The following is a 22453-nucleotide window of genomic DNA, read 5'->3' as shown; positions in this document are numbered from 1 at the left end:
AATTTCCCTAAATGTTTGTGTATACTGCGTTTATATTTTGAAAATGCGTAAAATATTGTTAATATTCCAGACGTATTGTAGTAAGATGCCTTAGTGATTAAACTAAGTATAAAATAAATCAAAAGAAAGGTACAATAAGTAATTTTATATTAGTAGGGTTTTTGAAATATAGCTATTTGACAGTTGGTATTTTTACGTCAACCAATGAGGCTACGAAGAAATATTAGGAGCATTTACCTTCAGCTGAAAATTGTTCCCTTACGTGACATGGCGTCTGAGAGGAAAGTCAGTTTCTAAGCGGTTAAAAGGTCTCTGTTGTTTTTATGACATCATTTTACGCGAGGGCTTATTGTAAAAGCCGCAAACATTTTCTAGACTCTTGCATTGATGGTAATGCATGCAAGGAAAACGCAACGGATGAGCGATGGGTATGCATTCGCATAGTTTTATTGACACAAAAATTTTGAGGTGACCGTAAAGTTGTCATCTTAAATCAATGGTTCTTAAATGTGTTCTAAAATTCCTTAATTTCTTTTGTTTAGGTACTTCGAGAAGCACCAAGCCCATCCCTATCAGGTAAATATAAATGGAAAGGAAATCTGTTGACAGTACTTAAAATAATGGCAACAGTTTTTTTGTTGTTCAAAACTTGGAAGTTATTTCCATTAATACATTTTAATCAGATACAAAATAATACAAACTACTTAACAGTTGAATTTTGGTTCAAGTTTTTTCGGAATTATAAGCAATTCCGACCAATCCCTTATGTTTGTCAGAGATTTTTTGTGATCAAAGGACAGTTACACAATATAATTATACTATTCGTTTGGGTTTTCATCGTTTTGTCACTTTGTTTAAACATTTTTGTTCAAGCCAAACTATTATTTTAGTCTAAAACATAAAAATAAACATGGCTGACTAATATAGGATCTAACCTACATTATTTCTTAAACTGTTCTGTTTAAATATAACTAGTCTGAAATTTTGTTTAAATGGTAGTATTTCTTATTTATTGCATAATATAATTTAAAGTATCGGACATGGAGTCGAAAAGATTTTGTTTTTAGTTTCATTTAGATCAAACAAATATTTTAAATAATAATATCCATTCAGGGCAGTGCAAGAGAAAAAAATGTAAATCAAATAATAAATTCCACTTAAAAGTCTAACCCAAGCTTCATAATTTAATGCTTTGTTTTTTGTAGAACTCAAAATACAGTCAATCTAAAAATTACCCATCGAGCAGTGAGAGGTATGAAAAATTTCGAGATTCACCAAATGGCAATTATAGATCAGATAGCCCAGACTCCCAGTCTCCAAGAGATCGTGACAGGTCATATCAATCTAAAAACTCCTATCTACAGAAAATACGTGAAAAGGAGAGAGAAAATAGAGACTACAAAATGTCACGTGATAAGTACTCAGGTAGCTTCAAAATTTGTGCCTAATTTTTGTAATATAATCTGGAATTAATCACATTATTAGTCCCAAAAGCAATAGCAAATTTTCTTTAAAGAGCTATTAGGATTGGAAATTTTTTATGTAAAACTTATTAAAAAAATATAACTATTTCATATATATTTATAGTAGGTTATTCATCAAGTATAAATCAAATCGTGTTTCATCTATGGATTATATTATTTTAATACTTTACTGGCTCTATTTTACCAAATAAGGTTTTATTGAATTTAAAATACAATATATAAGTTTTATACTGAGTTATTAACCAAGTGAATGTATTTTTACATAATATAATAATTATTTATATATATTAATTTGTTTACAGATTCCCATTGTTTTAATGTTGTAATGAAACTATAAGTAAAAAAATACTTAAAAAATATGATATGTACATTTTACACGGTAATATTTAATTTTCATCTTTTTAGATTGCGCTAGATCCCCTAAAGATAAAAGAAGTAGAGAGTCCGATCACAGAACCAACAGCGATAGAAACGATGATAAAAGTATTCTACACCCCATGAAAGTATCGCAAATATCCAGAGATCGCAAACCTCTTCATAACAACTGTGTCGATAAGGTATGATCTGTTAACTTTATTTATTATTAAAACTCATTTATTAAAAATAATTTTTTCAGATATTTAAAGAAATATTGTTATTTTAAATCAACTATTATGAGTAATATTTCAAGGTTCTACAATCTAATTCACTTTTCGCAAATCTTTATTAAATAGCAAATACCGTTGAATTAAAACTTAACTGTATATTCATTCTCTTCTTAAATCGATCGATTTTCCTTGTTTAATTAGGTTTTTTTAACAGTTTAGTTTCTATCTCAAAAAAAAAATTGTTTTTGTTTCTGTTGTTAAAAGTTAATTCGAAAATGATTTTATTAATAAACCCAATACCTCATCCATACATCCACTTTATCAACGTACAAACTAATTTATAATCCATTCATGATAAATTATAATGTTTCTCAAACGATACAACTTCTTAAATATCCCGAGTTTTTGTGTATTTTATATATACTTATGGATATTTTGTAGGTGTTACCATTAAATATATATCTTGATGCAAAGGGCCATCTTGAAGTGCTCAGTTAATTAAATGATGTGCCATTTGTTTGGTTTGATTTAATGAATTTCCATTTCTAGAGAGATGACAGGGATAGAGTTACGAAAATAGGTGACTGGTCGGAACATATGAGTTCTTCGGGAAAAAAGTATTACTACAACTGTAAGACAGAAGTATCCCAGTGGGAGAAACCCCGGGAGTGGATTGAACGAGAACGAGATAGGTTTAGAGGTAGAGAAAGGGATAGAGACGACCGATACAGGGATGGATCAAGTAGATCAAATATGCGTAAGTGAATTAAGTATATGAAGGATCCCATTATATCTGTCTGTTGTGTTTCTTTTAAAGATACTTTTATTGTATACTCGGTGATGTGTTTTATTGTCTATATAGGTCACGAGAAACATTCCAACTCTCGGGGCTCAAATGGTAGCGGTAATAGTAAAGATACGTCGCGCCATTGGAGCAACAGCAGCTCTAGTCGGGAAGCCCCCGAGGGCCCACTTAAGGATGGTTCATCCGAATGGTTAGTGTGGTTAAGTGGTTGTTTCATTTATCATCAACATGCGTGATTTTAGGGGTTCCACTTCAAGGAGGCATTCAAATCCTGATAATTCAGTGCAATCAGCCTCATCCTCTGCCCAGGATATGGACATTTCGCCAGGGGACAGTACACCTACATCAGAGGTAGCAGCTAAGCGATTTCAAATTTGCCGTGGAACTTAACGCTTTTATTACTTTACAGGTCTCCTATGGTCCAAGTTCTGCTCATCAGACTCCGCTGGTTGTTGAGCAACCTGTTATGGGACCTGTACTATTAGCTAATGCCCTTCCAAGACTCTCATCACACCCCACCAGCACTCCTTCTGCTACACCCACCCTAATTGCCCAACCAAATCTATTAACCACAACTACCATGCCTACCTTGTTAACCACGGCACATCCGTCGGTGGTTGGAAGCGCCTTGGCGACGGGAGTATCTCCTCCTCAGAACGTCCCGATAGCATCGCAGTCGGGGGGGTCCAACACACCCGGGTTATCGTTGGGGGCTGGCCAGTCGAGGTTAGCCGGTTTAGATGGCGACTGTAAAAAGGCCGAGCCCCTCAGCATCGATACGAGTCAGGCGTCGGGAGGTGCTGGCGATGGACCGCCCACTCCCACTCATTCCGAGGTACCCGATTGTTCAAAAGGTGAGTTTCGATTTTGTGAAACTATAGAAGGTGTAATCATTGTAAGGCTGGTTTGTTATCTGTTTTTGATAACACAAATCGGCGGTTCCTAAATTCCTAGGTTCCTATTCTCTATTGCTAAATAATTTTACAGTTTGATATAAAATATTTTGAAATAGCCTACAATGTTTGATGAGAAGAATTCAGTGTTATTATTATATGGGTATGCGAAAGCATTTTTGTTCAGACCCAAAGAAATGCATGAAATGTCGAAATTGCATACATTTGTGCAAAGTGATAATGGAAATGCCACTGAACTATGCCATGTTCAAAATAGCTGATGTTCTCTCATAGAATTCATTAAATGTCTAACCATATTGCAGGTAAACTCAAAGACTAATTTAATTCTTCCAATATGCAGTAGAACTTGATGAAAGTATAGATGTAGCTGGTCCAACGATATTTGTATTTGAAAGATATATTTTCGGTACATCTAGCGAAGAATAGTTATACTATATACACCTTTCAAAAGCTATATAACTGAGGAAGTAATATCTCAATATCTAAAATTTTGGGCAACAATAGTAAGAAATATTGTGCATCGGAGAAAATAATACTTCATTGTTTTAAAAACAATTCCATCGGATTTAAAGAAAGTTTTTGATAAAGCTGTAAAGATCATGTTACTTAGTGTTGGCTACCCCTTGTTAAGATTGTTCTCCTTGTTAAAATAGTGTGTGAAGAGTGTGATTCTGCAGAAGGGATTGCCTCTATAGAAAGGACAATATTAAATTTTATGTAATTTTTTACAAACAAACGTATTGGTTATATTATATATGTATTAACATATAATATAACTGAATACTTCTGAAATCTACATTAGATTACTTTCTTTTCTTTTCTTTTCAACACCGAATTATGAACCAATTTCATTCCTTACTTTAAAAGATAAGAAAGTAAAAAGTTAAAAGTAAGGAATTGAAATATTTTATTTAAAAAAGAAATTCGTTCTTACATAAATTGTGGAGTTGCATAAAACAAAAAGTATTTGATGTACTCACTACCTTGAAATTTTGGAACCCCTGTACTAAACAATTATAATAATATTGCGTAAAAATTAAAAAATCAGTGTTGAATTTAATTTTTAGTGTCAGTATCAACAGGGAGTCCGCCGGCCGGAGGTTTACCTCCTATGCAGGGAGTATCCAGTTCATTACAGGCATTGAGACCTCAGGGGCCAACCATCACACCCTCGCTAGCCAATCATTATCGGGATGATTTAGTTAATCATGTAAGAGGCTGGCCTGCTGATATTTTAGAAAAGCAGGTAAGCAGGATTTTCTGTAATTTACATAAAAGAGGTTGGAATGAAAAGTAAAATGTTTTCCTGTCTGGTGTTAGGCTCAGAAGCTAGCTGACGAAGCACACATTATGGGTAGTATACAATGTTCCAAAGTATCGGCTGAATTGAAGTCTGCACGGTCTGTAGTACGTCTTACAGAAATTCAAGCCACATTACAAGAACAAAGGTAAGAAATAGATATTGTTTTGCTCGGTGTTAATTTCTTATCAATATTGCAGCTTATTACTAATTTTTATCAAACCATCTACACTTATTTACTTAGTTGTAACTGATTTCAAATGCGCTATGATTGTATGGTAAATTTTGATATTTAAATTTGTGGGTATTTTATATTCTATGAATATTTCTCGTAATAATTAGGGGTCGTAATATTGAACAATTTTTGTAAATGACGTAGAATATACATTTAAGTTAGTGATTAAGTATCGATTTTTATGAGAGTTTAGTGGTTGGACTATTTCCGTGGAATAATAAAATAGATTCTTTTCTGTATAAAAATTAATTTTAATCAAAGCCACATTTACTTTGTTTTTGATATAATATACAATTATTTTAACAACAATCACACTAGTCATCAGTGAACATCTGCACTACTACATTAACAGTACCCCCTTAACACTGCTAAACTAGTTTGTTTGTTGCTCTCCTGACCTGTGTCTTATTGAACTTTTTTTTATCACTAAATAAAAATTAAAGTACTCTAATGTATTTTTCTCATAAATGTCATTATATCTGTTTGTTAAGTATAAGCTTCATTAAATAATTTGGTTGGGTAAAGTAGTAATGTGGGTAAAATAACATTTCTAAACTTTTCTCATTCAAGTTAATGCCTAAATGATTATATAAGTGACTTGATGAGGAGTAAAACCTTTGATTTGTGGGCTAAGTTAAAATATTTAACTCTAGAAAAACCCTTGTCATAAGAGTTATTTCACTGAACGTTTGCTGGTGTGACTCTTGGGTTTGCAATTGCTTTTCAATTACCATTGCCACCATTCTACTACTCTTCTGTAGAAACAGGAACACTCAAATGGTATAAATGGTTATTTTGTTTAACTTATTATTTTTGTATATTTTTGCTAAATGCTAAAAATCCTGGATTTTGCGAAATTAATGCCGGCATTTTAGTATAAACTATTTTTTGCGACCCCTAGTAATAAATGAATTTTTGGTGCTGACCCAACAGTGTATTTTTGTATGAGAGATGAGTTTTTCGATTCTCTTAACGAAATTTGTTGTGTGTGATATAATAAAATTTCTTTTCATTTCAGAATTTTGTTTTTACGTCAACAGATTAAAGAATTAGAAGAACTGAAGTCTCAAAATTCATTTATGTCTGATGATTCTTAGTGTGTAATAAAATTTAGTGTATAAAAGTGGGCTAAACGTTATGTTTTAGTGATTAATTTTGCAATTAATATAATGGTTTTTATAGCACATATGATACTCGGGTTTCCTATTCGGTGATTTTAGTTACTGCCAAATCTGTAAAGTAATATTTTCCATCTGGGACCATGAATGAGTCTGTTCATTGTTTTCGACAAACTAAAATCTGTTTTTAATCGACTATTTTCTGGAGAGTTTTCGTATGTAATATGTATAGTTTATTTTAAACGATCTTTGTAAAGCGACATTTATCGGGAAACTTTGGACTTTCATATATACTATAAAAATAACCCAGTTTGGTGTATATTTTTTTAATTAAATTATTTTCATTAGTACGTGTCCGAGCAAAATTTACTATGATTTTTTTGTATAGCTAACAGAAACTATGTCTACTAGAAATCAAGAAAATGACTTTGTACTATATCGGTTTTATGTTTTTAGACTATAGATAAATTAATACATAGAAAATATTATAGTTTTTCTTACTGTGTATATTTTCATTTATTTTAAAAATTCCTATCCTTATCCAAATGATTATGAATCAGTTTTATTTATAAATATCGAATGATGATTTTAAAACGAAATAACTTACCTGGAGATCCAATTCACTTGGTCGTTTTCAACGATGTATCCAAATAATAAAAATATTTATAATTTTTGTTAGTTAAGTATACCTGTGTATAATTTTTTCTTGATCTACTTGTAATTATTTTATTGTTAAATATATTTTTTTCTATTTATTTTCTCGACTTTTTATTTTCTTTACCGGGAATGAAAATATACACGAGTCCTGGGTGGGTGTAAAGGTAAGCGAGCGTTTGTACGGATCCTACTTTTTGTCATTGTGTTTTATATTTGGATTGCTGCTTCACTAATTTTATTCTTTTTACATAATCCCTTAAGGAATACCATCACTGGCGCGCGGTCGATACTTGATGTGATTTAAAATAAAGAGAATAATCTTTTTCGTCTCACATACGTCAACGCCAAATACGAATTTGAAATGACAACAGGCAGCTATCAGATATTCATTATTCCTTCCTGTTTTGACATGCCCGTGAAATTTTAGTTCAATATTTTTATGTATACACTTAAGCATTTCTCGATTGATCGATTATTAATCATTTTAGAACATAATATTTTATAAATTTAAAATAATATAAATACGCAAAAAAGTTGACGTTGCGTATATGTGCGCGCTTACCTTAACAGTTTCTTTACGGCCGTTCTAGGGACAATGGCAATGTTCAATTATTAAGTGAAGTTTTTTTTTGATAAAAAGGATCTTTTACTATTAAGCCATGAAACTGGTAATATGACTAGAAGTATTTAATTTCGGTTTTAAGTAGTTTATATCGTAGTATATTATATCAGTAATAAGGAACTTGTGTTTAGTGAGTTCTTATAGTGAAATATCCTTTTTATTTATTTTCCTTGGGTGGGAAGGGGGAGGGAGGAGCTTTACAAGATTCTCTGATTTTAGCGTAGATCTGTTTCTGATCGAAACTAAAACTGTACCATTAATCAGATATAACGCCTCATGTAAATAATGCTCCGTTGTTTTTCTATAGATACTAACTTGTAATGCTATCCAGATAAAAAGAAAATCATATTTCTGGTGGAGAACCTTCAAGTAACATTTCAAAAAGCTACAAATTATCTTGTGATAAGACACTGTTGACTTTTTTGTTTTGTAACTAGGATCGATTGTACCTATTCCATTAATTCATTAATTGACCATCATTTATCAACTAATATCGATCTTGGTTATTGAAATATATATCACTTTTAGTAATCAGCCCATTTGTTGCATTTTGTGGATTATAGAACTATGGAGTTTTCAATCACATTCAAAATTACACCACGGTAATTTTTAGGGTAGAAATATATTTTTTGACGTTTTGAATGTGGGAGAATACTGCAGATAATTTTAATTTATTTTTATGTTAATCGCAGGGTATTTCTAATAATGACAAATCGGTATTTGAAGTACTGCCTATGTAAATAGACAAAAACGCGTTGTTTATAATGTTGACGATAAATCAAATACCGCCTATATATATATATATATATATATATATATATATAGTTATTATTATAAATACTTTGTACAATGCTGACCCAAATAGACAGAAAAGAAAGAAATCGATAATTTATAAATAAGTGATCACATTCAAATATAAAAGATGCCTACGAGTGCACACACTTCTTGTTTTGCTGTTTTTTTTCTATAGTTGTCTACATGTATTTTCAAGTGTATGTCTGTTATTACATATAAAAATCCAATGTTCCAAACATTAAAACTTTTTAATCAAGAAGTGGCATTTTTATTTATAGCATTAATTGGACTTATGGAGAAACTATAGCTGCATTGTTGTATTATTTTCAGATGTACTTTTCTAGGTCCCTCAAACAGGAATAGATAGAACCATGTTTGTAATCGTTACAGACCAGCTGAGAAAGCGTATACGTTATTGATAGTGGAGTTATTTCAGGGAACAGATGTCTACTGATAAGGATCAATTAAAATTTATGTTTACTTAACATAATTTGATTTATTTAACCAAAAACACATGTAGAATCAACAAAATATCGGTTTAAACAAAAACACGGTGTTTTTTTTCTTATCTAGGAATGCCTATCAATAACTTTAAAACTTAACTGACTCTTGATCTATTATAATTGAAGGCTAAAAGACTAGGCCAAGTCTGTACGATTCTATTGTAAAAATATTAGAGTATAAATAAAAAAATAAAGGCACAAACGCTGAAAACTTCACTCCTATTTTTTAAAAAATAGTAAAAATACATCTTAGGTTAGTACTGATTTATAAGACAAATGAAAACATGAAATTTCCAGCTAAACAAATCCACTTATATAATATTTACAGTATATTAAAGTACTTTTTGAACGACCTAAAATAATCTTCAAGAAGTATTTAAAATCGAAATGAGGGCATCTTTCTTTTACGGCGGCAAAACTGTTAGGAAGGTCCACTGTTAAAACAAAAATATCGGGTTAAAAAAATAATAAAACATGTTTTTGTACTATATTGAATTCGGAACCATAAAGCTGCTGCCCCAAATACTCAATTCAAATTATTTTAGGACCTCAAAACTACCCATTTTAAGCAGTCTAACTCCTCTTTTCAATATTGTTACTTGAGGCCCAACGAATCATTAAATTATGAAGGCATTTTCGGAATAAAATGCAAGGATTTTTCATAGCTATTAGATCAACAGAACGGGAAGAATATTAATACCGCATTTGACAAGTTCCCTATTTCCAAGACTCTCTATAAGGAGTGAGATTACTTTTGATTGGCAAGCTTTCCGATATATTTGATCATTCGAATTACTAATGAGTATTTTACATTTTTTTTTCTTTTGATATCGATTCCCAGCCATGGACGTGCGCAACGTAATTTAGTGTCAAGTTTCAAATAGTCTCAGCATCGTTTTCACTGGATCAAATTAGTGGCGCTAATTGGAATGACAAACCTTTGAAAAGCGAACCGAAAGTCCCATTATTTTTCTAGTTTAGGTGAAGTTAACAATGATGTCCGAAATGAAAGTGTATGTATATGTACGTAAAAAAAATACAAAAATGTCTACCTTTATCGCGTCCCTTCAACTAAAACTTAGAAAAAATCAGGCCAACGACAATGGGGTATAGTAGGAATAATGACGGTTTACAATATATATGTAAGATGGGCCTGACCCACAAGAATATCACAGTTAAAGCGCCTAACAATCGGCGGTTATAACCTCGTATAGCCCATATACGACGGTTTTTAAGATTGTTCGGAACTCTATTGATTGGAATCGGTATAGCAAAAGAAACACCTTTATAATGTATTGAACCATATAGATGTCAATAAAAAAAATATATTGTAAATCTGTAATAGTGATATTTATTGTTCCAGTGCTTTATTCTGATTTTGAACAGCTCATATTGACAGACCTATTGTTTCATGGAGCCCCGAACATTTTATCATACAAATATCAAAAGAACTCATCATTTCGATGAAAAATTTCCAACTGAAGACACGTTTCATATAAAAATTCTACATTCTATGGATCAGACCATTTGTTTTTTTTTACGTTAACCTACAAATAATCTTTAGTTTGAGTTTATAACATGCCATCTTTATATATTTACCTCGTTCGTTAATCAGGTTAATTTAATACCCATTAATATAAAAGTGTATGATAGATCTGCAGAAAATAATGGGAATTAAGGAAATAATTCCGTTTAAAAAATAAATTATGAACTATTTTCCTTTGTTCAACAAAAGTGACCGGTGAGTAACACACAACAGGATATATAAAGATTGCATATAATGAACCCCGTCCTATACAAGTATACAATGTAGGAGTTGCACATTACCTGGGTCTCCAAATACATGTGGTGGTGCAGCCCCAGGTCACCCATCCGTGAACATTTTTGTGCTGGCGCTGTTACCCTTTCGGTAGGTTTCTTATCGACGATTAGAAAACACAAACATAGGTGGAAAGTTAACATAGCCTCTATGAATCTGAACGACTTTATATCATTATACTATTATTATTTCCGCATATAAAAAAATATAGGAAAATACGCAGTAAAACTACATTAAATAAAACTTTTATTAACCTGAAAGAAGTCTAAAGGAGGCAAAATGTTGTTTCCTCTATGTTTTAGTTTCCCACCACAATAAGTCATATTATAAAATTTTTAAAAAAGTTCAACACTATGTTACAAACATCCGAAATAAATCGCCATTCCAGTGTAATATTCACAGATGGTACACAATGAAAATATTTAGCCTAACTTTAACACCTAGAATGATTGAAACCTGGAAGATTCGATAAACGAAGATTGCTGTTTTGTCGTCTCTTTTAATATCAGACTTCTAATAACGTTACATTTTCGCACATCGTGATTATTTAAGCCCGAATCCGTTTGAAATAACATTTTCTACAGTCGATTGGCGGCTGTCAAATATTGTTTCCTGCGTCAGTTCGGACAGAACAGCAACGCGATAATTATTTCTCGTAAGTCTTTTTTATTTACTAAGATCGTCCCAAGTTTCAATTTGATTTAGTTTAGTTTGTTATATAGAATTACTAGTTTTACCTAATCCTAAGAGTAATTTAATCTAAAGCAAAGAAAGTGTCTCCCGACGGTTCGCAAGTAATCAGCAAATTCATATTCATCTTTCTTTCGCTTTTAACACTCTTCTCATACTCGTCCCGTTTCATACTCCCTTTCTCACTACCGCTAACTATTTACATTGTCCATTCGATTCGACGACCTATCGGGCTGATCTTCGAATGGCCTTCTTTATTACCCTTTTGGGCATCGTTCCTTCTTGCGCCGGCGGTGCCCTAAACGAAAGAAATTGTGATAAACTATTTAGTGCTATTAAAATAGTACATTTAAAGTCTTTCAACTGAGACGATTTTTGCCTATAACAGTAGTAGGCGTGTTTATGTTATGTTATAAACACCGCCGTAGTGGTCGAGAACATGGCCGCTGTCCGTGAAAGTGTAGAAATACTCGAGGACTTCACCTTGCCGACGTACAAAATCCAACTGACTCAGAAATTCAAAAGTTAATGACCATAAATAAGACCTTTTGTTCACTGGCTTGAAAATTTGAAGCCAGACGGTAGTATAGTTGGTGAGGTGAAAAATGAATTAAGCTGAGAAATAAATCTTATAGAGTTGGCAATGGAAACTCTAGGAAAGTTATTTGCTTTAGTTAAACAGTTGACAATGTTTACCACTAGCGTTTTTCTGTAAAATGAACCGTTACCAATCAAAATATGGATATCTTTTTTTTACCACACGAATTAAAGTAATTTCAAAGTTCATCAGTTCAACGTTCAAAGTAATATAGTAAAACCCAAGAACTTCTACTCATCGTGAAACTTCTTCAGTTTATTTCTCTATTAGTCTATTACTGGACTCCATCACCCCAAGAATTTACGACTCACGTAGACTGACTTCAGACTATGACAAACTTATTCTGACTGAAAGATGGATAAAGTACAAAATTATATTGTATTAATAGTATCTTGTATATTATTTAAAAAACTGATAAGAATTCATTCCTTTTTTCCTAATATTAAGTTGGCCAAAAAAGTATGTTGGTTTTCCTAATAATAGATGACGTTACACACGTATCAGTAGTAGTACTTATTTGATGAATCCATACTATATACCGCGCATGAGAGGTAACAGTCTTAGAACATTCGAATACAAAGGTTAATTATAAATATAATCTTTAATTAAACTAAAAATTATTGTGCTTTAATATTGGACATTTCAGAGCTTTATTTTCGTCATATTTTGCTTTTTACACTCAAAAAAGAAAAAAATGCAGCATTGGCTCATCGAAAACTATGCGGTGTTCATGGTACCCAAGCGAACGTTAATGTCAGAATTTGTTAGTTAGTTTTCGTTAGAAAAAGTCGATGAAATTCTTAAATATCGACGTGGGCCGGCAATATTTCATCGCGCTACATCGCTGCCGAAATAAAACAGCTTTCAATCATTTATATACGACTGGATACCAAAACAAGCTCAACATGTGGGTTCCACATAAATTACCAGTAAAAAAATTAACCGACAGAGTTCTCATTTGTGAATCGCCGCTGAAATGAAATAAAATCGAGACATTTTAAAGACAAACGATGGTGGGCGTATAGCATGCAAAAAAGATAGTGATCGAAACTCGGAGAAGTTTGCCAAAACACTGCAAAGCCCGTATTGACGTTAAGGAAGGTGATACCAGGTGTTTGGCGAAATTGGAAGAACGTGGATAACACCACACCACACCACGCATATCACCCAGTGGCACAGCAAAAATTAAGAGATTGGAACGGGACCTTACTCCGTCCATCTATTATTTATTCCTGTCTCTGTAAGACTTTCTTAATGACGTAAAGCTGAAAAGACATGTAATCTCGGAAGTGCTATAGTGATGGTATTATGATTTTATCAGAAAAGTGGTCAACAATTAGATTAGAAAAAACGAAATTACTTTTCCCTCAGTCCATTATATAAACTATCAATTACAAAACCTGACTATAAGCAAATTTTTGATAATACACTACTTGAATCATATTATTTAATCAATATTCATCAATAATCATCATAATCAATATAATTTTATTACTAATACTCACGAGAATGTAGGCGTATTGACATTATTTCCGGTAAAATTGAACATTGGCTTGGCATTAGCATCAAATGATGGTGCGCTGGTGCCAGAGAAATTGAACCCTCCTGAACTTGAAGATTTCTGTAAATAAAAATGAAACATTAACATTACATTATTTTACCAGTAATTATGAACGTACATTTTGTTCGGACCCGAAACTGAACCCGCTCTGCAAGGGCGCGTTCCCGCTGGGCCCGTTGGTCTCGGTGGACGACCCGAAGCTGAACACTGCCTTCTGCGGTCTGGACGAGGTCGATCCGAAATTAAATATCCCATTTGAAGCGGTGCTTGACGCGGTAGCCGCGCCGAAGACGTTGTTTGTTTCGGGCTTCGCGGCCGACCCAAAGTGGTTGGTTGTCGGAGCAGCGGAGGACCCGAAACCGAAGGCTGGCGTCGATGTATGACCGAAGCCGAAAGAGGGCGCGGGGGCCACGGCCGAACTACCGAGCGAGAACTGCGGGGTCGCGGGCTTGTTATCGGCGTTGAACGAGAAGGACGGCGGTGCACTGGTTTGAGTTTTATTGTCACTGGCGGCCGCACTAAATTGGAACATGGGGGGTTTGGACACCGGAGTAGCTCCGAATGTGGGGACGGTGGGCGTGGCGGCCAACGGGGCCGAAGAATTGATTGCCGGCTGGCGGGACGCGCTTCCGAAAACGAAAGTCTTGGTATCGGAATTGCTAGCACTAGCACCGGCAGCACTCTTCACTTCCAAGGCGGGAGTTGCCGGGGTGAAACTAAATCCATTCGTCGACTTTGGCGCACCCGAGCTGAAAAATAAACAATCGATTAATTTTTCTGCTTAAAACCACGACTTTAACGAGTTCAACATACCTTCCAGAAGTAAAACTAAACGACGGAGTCTTAGATGCTTTAGTTGTAGCGGTAGAAGAACCAAACGTTACGACATTCGCATTGGCGACGCCGGAACTATTAACTGAGACTTCAGGTGATTTAAAACTAAAGGCGAATCCTGCGGGCGACGACGTCGATTTACTTGCAAGGTCCGCTTTAAAGACCAAGGACTTATTCGCGTCCCCGTTAGCTGGCGCGCCGAATGTAAAAGCGGGCGGCTTCACGGGTTCCACGGTCTCGACCTGTTTCACCTTCTTGCTGGGAGCTTCTTCATTGGCAGCTGGGGTCTCGGATGGTTTCTGAGCCGTATTTGTCGTTACTTGAGTTGAAGCTGAAAATATTAAGTATACAGGTAATGATACATTAAAAATAGACGTGGAATATTACTTTTAGATAATCCAAAGCTAAACCCGGCCGTAGCTAAACTAGCTGCTTTTTCAGGCAGCTTTTCACCAGGTTTCAATAATGGATTGACACGTTTCATTTCTTCCTTCTTTTCGTCCTTCGAATCGGCGTCGTTTTTAACAGCAGACCCAAAGACGAAACTGGAGGCTGGCGTGGTTTTTGCCACTTCGAAACTTGAAGTACTCTTTTTGTCGTTATCCTTGACGCTAGCGGTCAATGTGTCAGCTTTAGGGGCAGCGGTAGCAGTAGCGGCGGGCTTTTCATCTTTAGGTTTTTCGATTGCCGTTTTAGCAGATAAACCAAACGAAAATTTGGGTGGCTCTTTGCTAGTAGTGGAACCGTCTACCTTCGATTCTCCAAATACTAAGGAAGCGTTGGTCTTGGGAGCGCTTTGTTCGGCCTGCGCCGTTGGTGGAATACCAAATGTAAAACTACCAGCAGTGGCTTTGTCAATACCAAAACTGAATGTAGGTCCTTTAGAACCACTCTCTTGTGCCACCTTTGTTAACGACGAACCCGGCTTGAGGCTTTCACAACATTGACACTTAGATGCGTCTGCTTTATTCCTAATCATACAAACCTAAAAGAAGTAAATATGAAATGTTAATTCATTCAGACTTGAGCTATGTAAAGTAAGAATTTTTAAATTAGTTATTAAAAATACCTACCTCGCATTCCCATTCGTTATCTTTCTTCTTGAATTCCGCACCAAACGAAACAGTTGTCGTGACGGCTTGGCCTTTTGTTCCGGGCTTAGCTGTTTCACAGGCGGCGCAATTTACGACCTACAATACATTCCACATTATTAAGAGTTGTCTAACGTTACAAATTGATATAATACCTCCTCTTTATTTCTTATCATGCACGTTGAACATTCCCAAGTACCAGATGGCGCGACGATCGCTCCGAACGAAGAGGTAGAAGTAGAACTGCTCGCGATGTTCGCTTTGACTCCGGCAGATCCCGGTTTGGGCGTTTCGCAAGCGGCACATTTTGTGACGTCCACCTTATTACGGATCATGCACGTATCGCAAATCCATTGGTCCGAAGGGGTTTTAAATGTAGAACCAAACGAGAACGTTGAAGATGTGGTGGGTTGCGTACTGGGTATAAGTGATGGTTTGGGATCTGTAAACCATAAGAAATAATTAGCAAATAATATTATAGTGTTATACTTAAAATTATCATAATCTAATTCGTTGCATATGGTTTTTCTGACGTCTTGTTTATTATTCAATAACTGGTGACAAATCATCATGGCCAGTTACACGATTAAACAGCATGTCCAAATGAACAATTTTATAATCAAAATGAGTACTGGATAGGATGCCAATATTAATTTAAAAATAATCTTGAGCGACAAGGAGCATTTTTTTAGTGAAGAGCTAAGTTGCCACATAGTCATTCATTCCTTATACGCCAATTCTGCTAGTTAACGTCAAACTACTCAACTTTCTACTCGGTAGTTGGTTGGCCTATACTTTACGTATCACCGTTAACAGAGAGCACTGCAGAACAATGTTAACCGATGGACCACATGTGGTTCCAACAGGATAACGCTGTGTGCCAGCGAGCGGATATCATGATGTAATCTCCCACACAGGTGATGTAAACTGGTCACCATGATTGCGTGATCTTGTCTCGTTAGACTTTTTATCATCTGAAGCCGTAATAGACCGATCTGGAAGCAGTAATTGAAAATGGAACCAGTTGGATCTGTGCTACTGTGAAAATTCGAGACGGACATTTGAACTATGTTAATCAATTACAGAGATTTTCGTTTATTGTTACAATCTAGTTCAACCAACCTTTATTGAAAAACAGCATATAACAAAATGTACGTGTAATGTCTCCGTTGTTGTACAAAGACGCTACCAGCATGTTCTGGTTACAATTGTCTCATGTAAAACGTAATCGTAAGTTTGAACATTTGCCAATAATATAACCTTGAAATATCAATGTTTTGGCATCAGTATCATACATTTTTCTTGTGAAAATATTGAGCAGAAAACCATGACCGCAGTAAAATTTGATTTGCTTCATCAATTTGAGCACATCTGCAGGTTGATTGCTCGTAGAAGGATATAGAAACCGCTGTCTTATGTGAGATAAATAATCTTGGATGGTTTTAATAAGTTGAACGGAGAACTTGTCGAATATCGAAGGCAAAGAATGTCAAAAGACAGAAATGAAAGTTCAAACCAAATGAAATTATAATGGTAGATCGGTGTACTGTGTACTGTAAAAAATACAAAGTAATTTTGCAAATGATAATCAGTCGTATTCGATAAACATTGATGCTTAACCACAAGCTACATATTTCAATCGTCGTTCCAGTTTGTATAAAAAATAAGACTACACTTTTTCGTAATAAACTTCCAATTTTTTATGAAGAAAATTATTCATTCACGCACATCCAGAAATTGATAAAATTCTGTCTATATATATCTCAATACCCGTTGAAACCTTATCGTAGCGCTATAAAATTAGGCGAAACACGAAATTCGTGTGATTTTTTGATATGGAGAGTTGTAAAAATGTTCTCCCACTAATCATGTAACCCAAAAAATATCAGATATCTACAAAATAAACTCATAAAATTATTATAAAAAGACTTTATGATTATCGTAATGAATGCATGTGTATAACTTAGGTCTAAATCTTAGAAAAGATTATAGAAACAAAATAAACATTCAATAATCAATTAAAATACCAATTTGCAAGATGTAATAAAAACTAATTACCTGCTACAACAGTTTTGTTCGGCGATGACCTTGGTGTTTCACACGCGGCACATTTTGTTTTGTCTGCTTGATTTCTAATCATACAGACTGAACATTCCCAAGTTCCCTCCTTCGGTTTAAACTTGTCCATCAGAGTTCCATTGTTTGTATTTGTTTTTTGAGTAATCACATCATTTGTTAATTTTGAAACGTCGCCATTGTTTTTTCTGGTTTTTAGTAGGTCCGAAACGTCGTTCTCTTTATTTTCAGGTTGCGAATGGATGCTCCTCCTTTTCTTTACTAGTGGTTCACTGAACTTAAAGTTATTCAGTGCTTTGATGGGTTTCATGCATTCTGCGAGTACTAACGGCGCAGAGAATTTAAAATCCATAATTGGGCTAGTAGTTGACTGATTATTTTTAGAATCATCAGGCTTTTTGGGTTTATTTGAGGTTAATTTAAAGGCTTCATTATGCGTTGCGATAACAGTTGAGGGCGTCGTAAACAGACTACTTACTGGTAGTTTTTCAGCATTTTTAACCTCACTCGCTATTGTAGGAGGAGGGACAACAAAGTCAAATTTAGGTATTTCTTTAATAGGTAATGCCACAGGGTTGAGTTTTACTATAGGAGCTGCTTCCTCCACATGTGCTTTTTGTCTAACTGCAGTGATCTTTGTTTTAATTTTACCAGTACGTTTTTCTTTATCATTATGGACAGCCAATTGATAACTAGTCTCATTCAAAACACTCTTAGATGTTGCTGCAATATGTCGAACAGCTTCTGTGCTATCCTGTAATCTAGTTTTCTGCTGATCCATTTTCATTTTTAATAAATCTGTCACTGCTGGTACTTGAAGTTCTTTATTAGAAGCACTTCTAGGTCCTCTAACTGTGTATGGATTAGCACCTATATATTTAGTTAGACTTCCTTCACTGTGCATTTTTTTTGAAGTTATAGGAATTTTCTTTGCATCACTCACTGGTGAGCTATACTGTTCTAAAGTATCCAAAATTCTCCTTGCAGTTTTCCCAAGTGGCACACCAACAACTTTTTCCAAATTACTATTTACAGGCTTAATGTTAACACTGTGTCTTAATACTTTTTTCAGGTCATGTGGGGTTCTGCCAGATGCTCTTCCATAAGCTGAAGCACCACCATATATAGTACGACCACTATAGAAAGGCGAGTTTAAAATTTTTTTGGTTGATAGAGTCCGATCAACAAAACTTGATCTTGAATTTGAGGCATTAAATGAAGGCATTCTTGAACTTAATGTAGTATTTTTTTGTGAACATAAGGTTTGGTCTGGAAATAGGCTTCGTCCAGTACCTAAAATCAAATGTAGTAAATGATGATTTCTTAGAAACATGTTTTACTTACTTGAATTTTGAAATAGGGACCTAGCTTTGACTGGACTATTTTCCAATGGTGAGGTCTGTTTTGAGCTATCTTGGCTAACAATTTCCTTGCTACCTATTCTTCCACTGGAATAACCACTAGTAGATTCTTCACTATCTGAATTGTTAGTTTCCTTATTGTTATTACTAGCACCTAACCTATCACTAACTATACTTTTAGAGTTCTTAAACATCTCATTAATTTTTATATTTGGACGTTCATTATCCTTGGTAGTTTTAAAACTATTTTCTATAGTAAAAGAGGTGCTGTTCAGCATTTTACGAGTCTGGTATCCGCTAGGCCCTGCTATAGGTTCAGGGAAATAATTATATGGCTTCTTGATATCATTGACTTTAGAAATGGGACTTAAAACTTGGCTAACATTAATGCTTAAAGCTTCTTTAGTAGGTGGCAATTTGGTACGTTTGGTAGGAGGTTGGAATTCTTGTATGTCAGTCTCATCATCTGAATCATCCTGGCGTTTTCGAAGATAAGATGATGGAATATCACTCTTCTTAAACCATTTTGAAAGAGGCGTGTTGTTTATGATCTCCGAGACGTTTTTCTTGAATTTTCCAACTAAAGACTAAAATGAGAGGAAGGTTAATGAGCTGAACTGAAATTGACTTACCACATTCTGCATAACTGAGTATAATTTGTGGTAAATTTAAAAATTGTAGAAACTGATTAAATATTATTCCTGAATATTAAAAAAATTTAAATTTTGGAAAATGAAGTTGTCAAAGCGTTGTCAAAAACATCGTTTTAAATTATATTCACCAAGGTTATGGTATTTAGGTTATCATATTATGCCAATTTTACATCTATATACGAAAAACGACTATACAACAAGGTGTACACAATATTTACGAATTACTAGTGGGTATAAAGTACAATAAAATAACATAGTTATTAATAGCAGCTAGAACGCGCCAATGCTGAAACGCAAAAACGTCCTTACCTGTTCATTTTCGTAATCACGACTTATAGAAGAGTTTTGAAAATCACTATCGTTAATGTCCTTTTCCATTTTTGCACTGGATTAACACTTAAATATAGATAAATTCCCGACAAAGCTTAACAAACTTATTTAGCATCTTTTTTTAGTCAGACACTTTCACCACACGAGGATCAAAGATGGCGACCCTTTAACTAGGGATGTCGAAAAAATATCGATATATTAGTATATCGATATTTTTTTAAAAAAATTCGATATTTTTGGCCGATATTGTTTTGGCCTATATATCGATATGTCGATATTTTCATAAGCTATTTTTCCATATTTTATCAAAAAAATTAGATATATTTCTTAAACATTATAAAAACCATTTAATTATTTTTAATAAACATTTTAACATGATACTTAATTTTAAGGGTTTAGTGTATTTTGATATTTCATTTTAACGGTTTTTTAAAAATACTAAATTAATTGGAAAAGATATATATATTTTTTCTTTCATATGTCAATATTTTTTTTTTAAATATCGAAATCGATATACCGTCCTTTTTTAAGATATCGATATAGGGTAATATCGATATTTTTCCTAACGTTGAAACCCCTACCTCCAAAGGTATAGTTCAAAAGTAAGTACAAAGATGGTAGCTCTATTGTATCGACAGGTATTTTTTTTAATAGTAATTTTTAGATAAAGCAATTAATACTTTTGTTAATTTTATCAGGTAATTATCGGTATAATAAAAATTATTATTGATTTAATATTTTTAAAATAAATGATATGATATGTATGCAACTAGCATAACGAGAGTGTAAAATGAGTTGCATTGATAAAATAGTTTTTTATTAGAAATATTTAGATTTGGGTATAAATAATCATTATTTAACATGATTCTACTAGAAATTATTGAAGATATTTGATATTATCATTTAATTTTATCTAATAAATGATTCTAAACGGCAGTCTAAAAATAAAGGAACTAGACTAATCACACTTACCTATTAATAACCTTAAAACAGTATAGCACAATATATTTGTATTAAGTAATCATAAAATGTGTTTGAGCCGTTTTTAAATTATTACTGCAGTTTTTACATAACTAACAATTGATTTTTAAAAATGTCATTGAATAACCTTAAAACAAATTATTTACAATTATTTTCAGATTTTCTAAGTATCATCACAATAACAATATGTTTTATTTTAAAAATTCCTCAAATATTAAAGTTGTTAAAAGTTAAAAATGCTAAAGGTATTAACCTTATTGGTTTATTGATGGAACTCTCCAAGTAAGTTTTCTCATATGGTTTATAAATTTTTAGATTACATATTTTCTAAATTAACTGTTTTAGTTACACTGTAATGATATCATATAACTTTAGGAATGGATATGCACTTCTGTCTTATTTGGAATACCCTATTATTTTAATACAGGAATTCATATTAATATTTCTCGTTTTAAAGTATAAGGATTTTCTAAATATATACACACTAGTTGCATCAATGGTATATTTTTCTATTGCTGCTAGTTTTCTTATAGGAGTGGTTCCTTTGGGCTTACTTTCCTTCTTGGTGGTTTGTTTTGTGTAATAATTTTATGATTTAATCCTAAGAGGATATTATTTTAGCCGTTATGTACTCCTGTTGGAGCAAGTTCTAAAGTCATTCAGCTTGCTGAAATATTAAGAACAAAGAATGCCCAATCCATTAGTATTCTAACATGGCTTATTTCAGCTTTCACTAATTTTAGTAAGTATACATAGATTTTTTAAAAATTTAGACTAATATTTTTTTAATAGCAAGGGTATTTACTATCACCATGGAGTCAGCAGATTTATCACTGCTGCTTAATTTTTCCCTAAATACATTTTTAAGTTCATCTGTGATGATTGCTGCAATAGCTTATAAAAATCCTCCAAAGGACTCTCTGTCAAAGAAATCCGATTAATTTTTTAAATGAAAAAACTATCGGCTTTTTTAAACATACATATTTCTTGGGAAGAAGTAATTTAGGAGGTTTTAATGTAATATTTTCATATGATATGTTGTGATGTTTTTGTTACCAAGTTAAATTAAGTAAATTTCTAAAAAATTATATATTTTTTGTTATGTATTTTATTTGTTTTATAATATAATTATGTTGTCGTTGTCGTTATTATTTGGATATTATTACTGATATATAAATAGATGGATTGCTTTATATTCCTATTATTTTAAAAGCTATTATTTGGAGTATTTGTCTTAGCAGATATGATTATCTCAAATATTTTTGTTTTATTGGTAATCAAGTTTCAATATTCTTATCAGCTTTTTTAAATATTACAAAAATAATTTATATTCTTAATTGGCACATTTGGAACTTATTATAAATTGAGAAAATTCTGTTATTTGTAATTATTTACATAACATAAAGCGAATTAAAATGTAGCATAAATTGTAAATTTTT

At 33.2% G+C, this 22453-nt stretch overlaps 3 protein-coding genes across 6 annotated transcripts; 2 read left to right on the top strand and 1 right to left on the bottom strand.

Annotated features, from left to right (window-relative positions):
* Positions 1-185: 185 nt before the first annotated feature.
* On the top strand, positions 186-9066 carry wcy (WW domain-containing adapter protein with coiled-coil wacky). Of its 2 annotated transcripts, none has more exons than XM_076416564.1 (11): positions 186-428; positions 543-576; positions 1206-1425; positions 1890-2041; positions 2621-2828; positions 2934-3066; positions 3119-3227; positions 3286-3730; positions 4858-5036; positions 5111-5238; positions 6344-7198. In XM_076416564.1, exons 1-11 carry the CDS (start codon positions 388-390, stop codon positions 6420-6422), a joined length of 1728 nt encoding a protein of 575 aa, XP_076272679.1. In that variant the 5' UTR covers positions 186-387; the 3' UTR covers positions 6423-7198. The 2 variants fall into 2 exon arrangements, with proteins under 2 accessions (XP_076272679.1, XP_076272680.1); XM_076416565.1 differs by lacking the exon at positions 6344-7198 and adding an exon at positions 8848-9066 and having other exon boundaries at positions 195-428.
* Positions 8994-20205, bottom strand: Nup153 (nucleoporin 153). Its single transcript, XM_076416552.1, has 10 exons — positions 20013-20205; positions 19034-19637; positions 17672-18982; positions 15769-16055; positions 15596-15712; positions 14910-15507; positions 14502-14853; positions 13807-14437; positions 13633-13748; positions 8994-11827 (listed from the first exon to the last, which is right to left on the bottom strand). Exons 1-10 carry the CDS (start codon positions 20079-20081, stop codon positions 11755-11757), a joined length of 4158 nt encoding a protein of 1385 aa, XP_076272667.1. The 5' UTR covers positions 20082-20205; the 3' UTR covers positions 8994-11754.
* A 448-nt stretch (positions 20206-20653) lies between these two features.
* Positions 20654-22162, top strand: LOC143204070 (solute carrier family 66 member 3). 3 transcript variants are annotated; one of them, XM_076416518.1, is made up of 5 exons: positions 20654-20731; positions 21173-21296; positions 21360-21582; positions 21636-21756; positions 21807-22162. In XM_076416518.1, the coding sequence occupies exons 2-5, from the start codon at positions 21283-21285 to the stop codon at positions 21953-21955; spliced, it is 507 nt and encodes a 168-aa protein (XP_076272633.1). In that variant the 5' UTR covers positions 20654-20731; positions 21173-21282; the 3' UTR covers positions 21956-22162. The 3 variants fall into 3 exon arrangements, with proteins under 3 accessions (XP_076272633.1, XP_076272634.1, XP_076272632.1); XM_076416519.1 differs by lacking the exon at positions 20654-20731 and adding an exon at positions 20850-20872; XM_076416517.1 differs by lacking the exon at positions 20654-20731 and having other exon boundaries at positions 20996-21296.
* Positions 22163-22453: the final 291 nt, after the last annotated feature.

This window comes from Rhynchophorus ferrugineus, unplaced genomic scaffold (assembly GCF_030347505.1).
Source record: "Rhynchophorus ferrugineus isolate W39M unplaced genomic scaffold, kcgeb_rfMv2 rfM10, whole genome shotgun sequence".
In the NCBI taxonomy this organism is placed as follows: Eukaryota; Metazoa; Arthropoda; class Insecta; order Coleoptera; family Curculionidae; genus Rhynchophorus; species Rhynchophorus ferrugineus.
The sequence above is the reverse complement of the archived record's forward strand: the minus strand, read 5'-3'. Positions and strand labels throughout refer to the sequence as shown.

What these genes read in the sequence shown, in the direction of transcription:
- LOC143204070 (XM_076416517.1), top strand. Translation starts at nt 21,127, where the DNA reads ATGTCATTGAATAACCTTAAAACAAATTATTTACAATTATTTTCAGAT. An exon ending in TTATTGATGGAACTCTCCAA is followed by an intron (nt 21,297 to 21,359) that starts GTAAGTTTTCTC and finishes TAACTGTTTTAG; the next exon opens with TTACACTGTAATGATATCAT. An exon ending in GCTTACTTTCCTTCTTGGTG is followed by an intron (nt 21,583 to 21,635) that starts GTTTGTTTTGTG and finishes ATATTATTTTAG; the next exon opens with CCGTTATGTACTCCTGTTGG.
- Nup153 (XM_076416552.1), bottom strand. Translation starts at nt 20,081, where the DNA reads ATGGAAAAGGACATTAACGATAGTGATTTTCAAAACTCTTCTATAAGT. An exon ending in GTGATTACGAAAATGAACAG is followed by an intron (nt 19,638 to 20,012) that starts GTAAGGACGTTT and finishes CTCTCATTTTAG; the next exon opens with TCTTTAGTTGGAAAATTCAA. An exon ending in ATAACGAATGGGAATGCGAG is followed by an intron (nt 15,508 to 15,595) that starts GTAGGTATTTTT and finishes TACTTCTTTTAG; the next exon opens with GTTTGTATGATTAGGAATAA.
- wcy (XM_076416564.1), top strand. Translation starts at nt 388, where the DNA reads ATGGTAATGCATGCAAGGAAAACGCAACGGATGAGCGATGG. An exon ending in ACGCAACGGATGAGCGATGG is followed by an intron (nt 429 to 542) that starts GTATGCATTCGC and finishes TCTTTTGTTTAG; the next exon opens with GTACTTCGAGAAGCACCAAG. An exon ending in CTGATATTTTAGAAAAGCAG is followed by an intron (nt 5,037 to 5,110) that starts GTAAGCAGGATT and finishes GTCTGGTGTTAG; the next exon opens with GCTCAGAAGCTAGCTGACGA.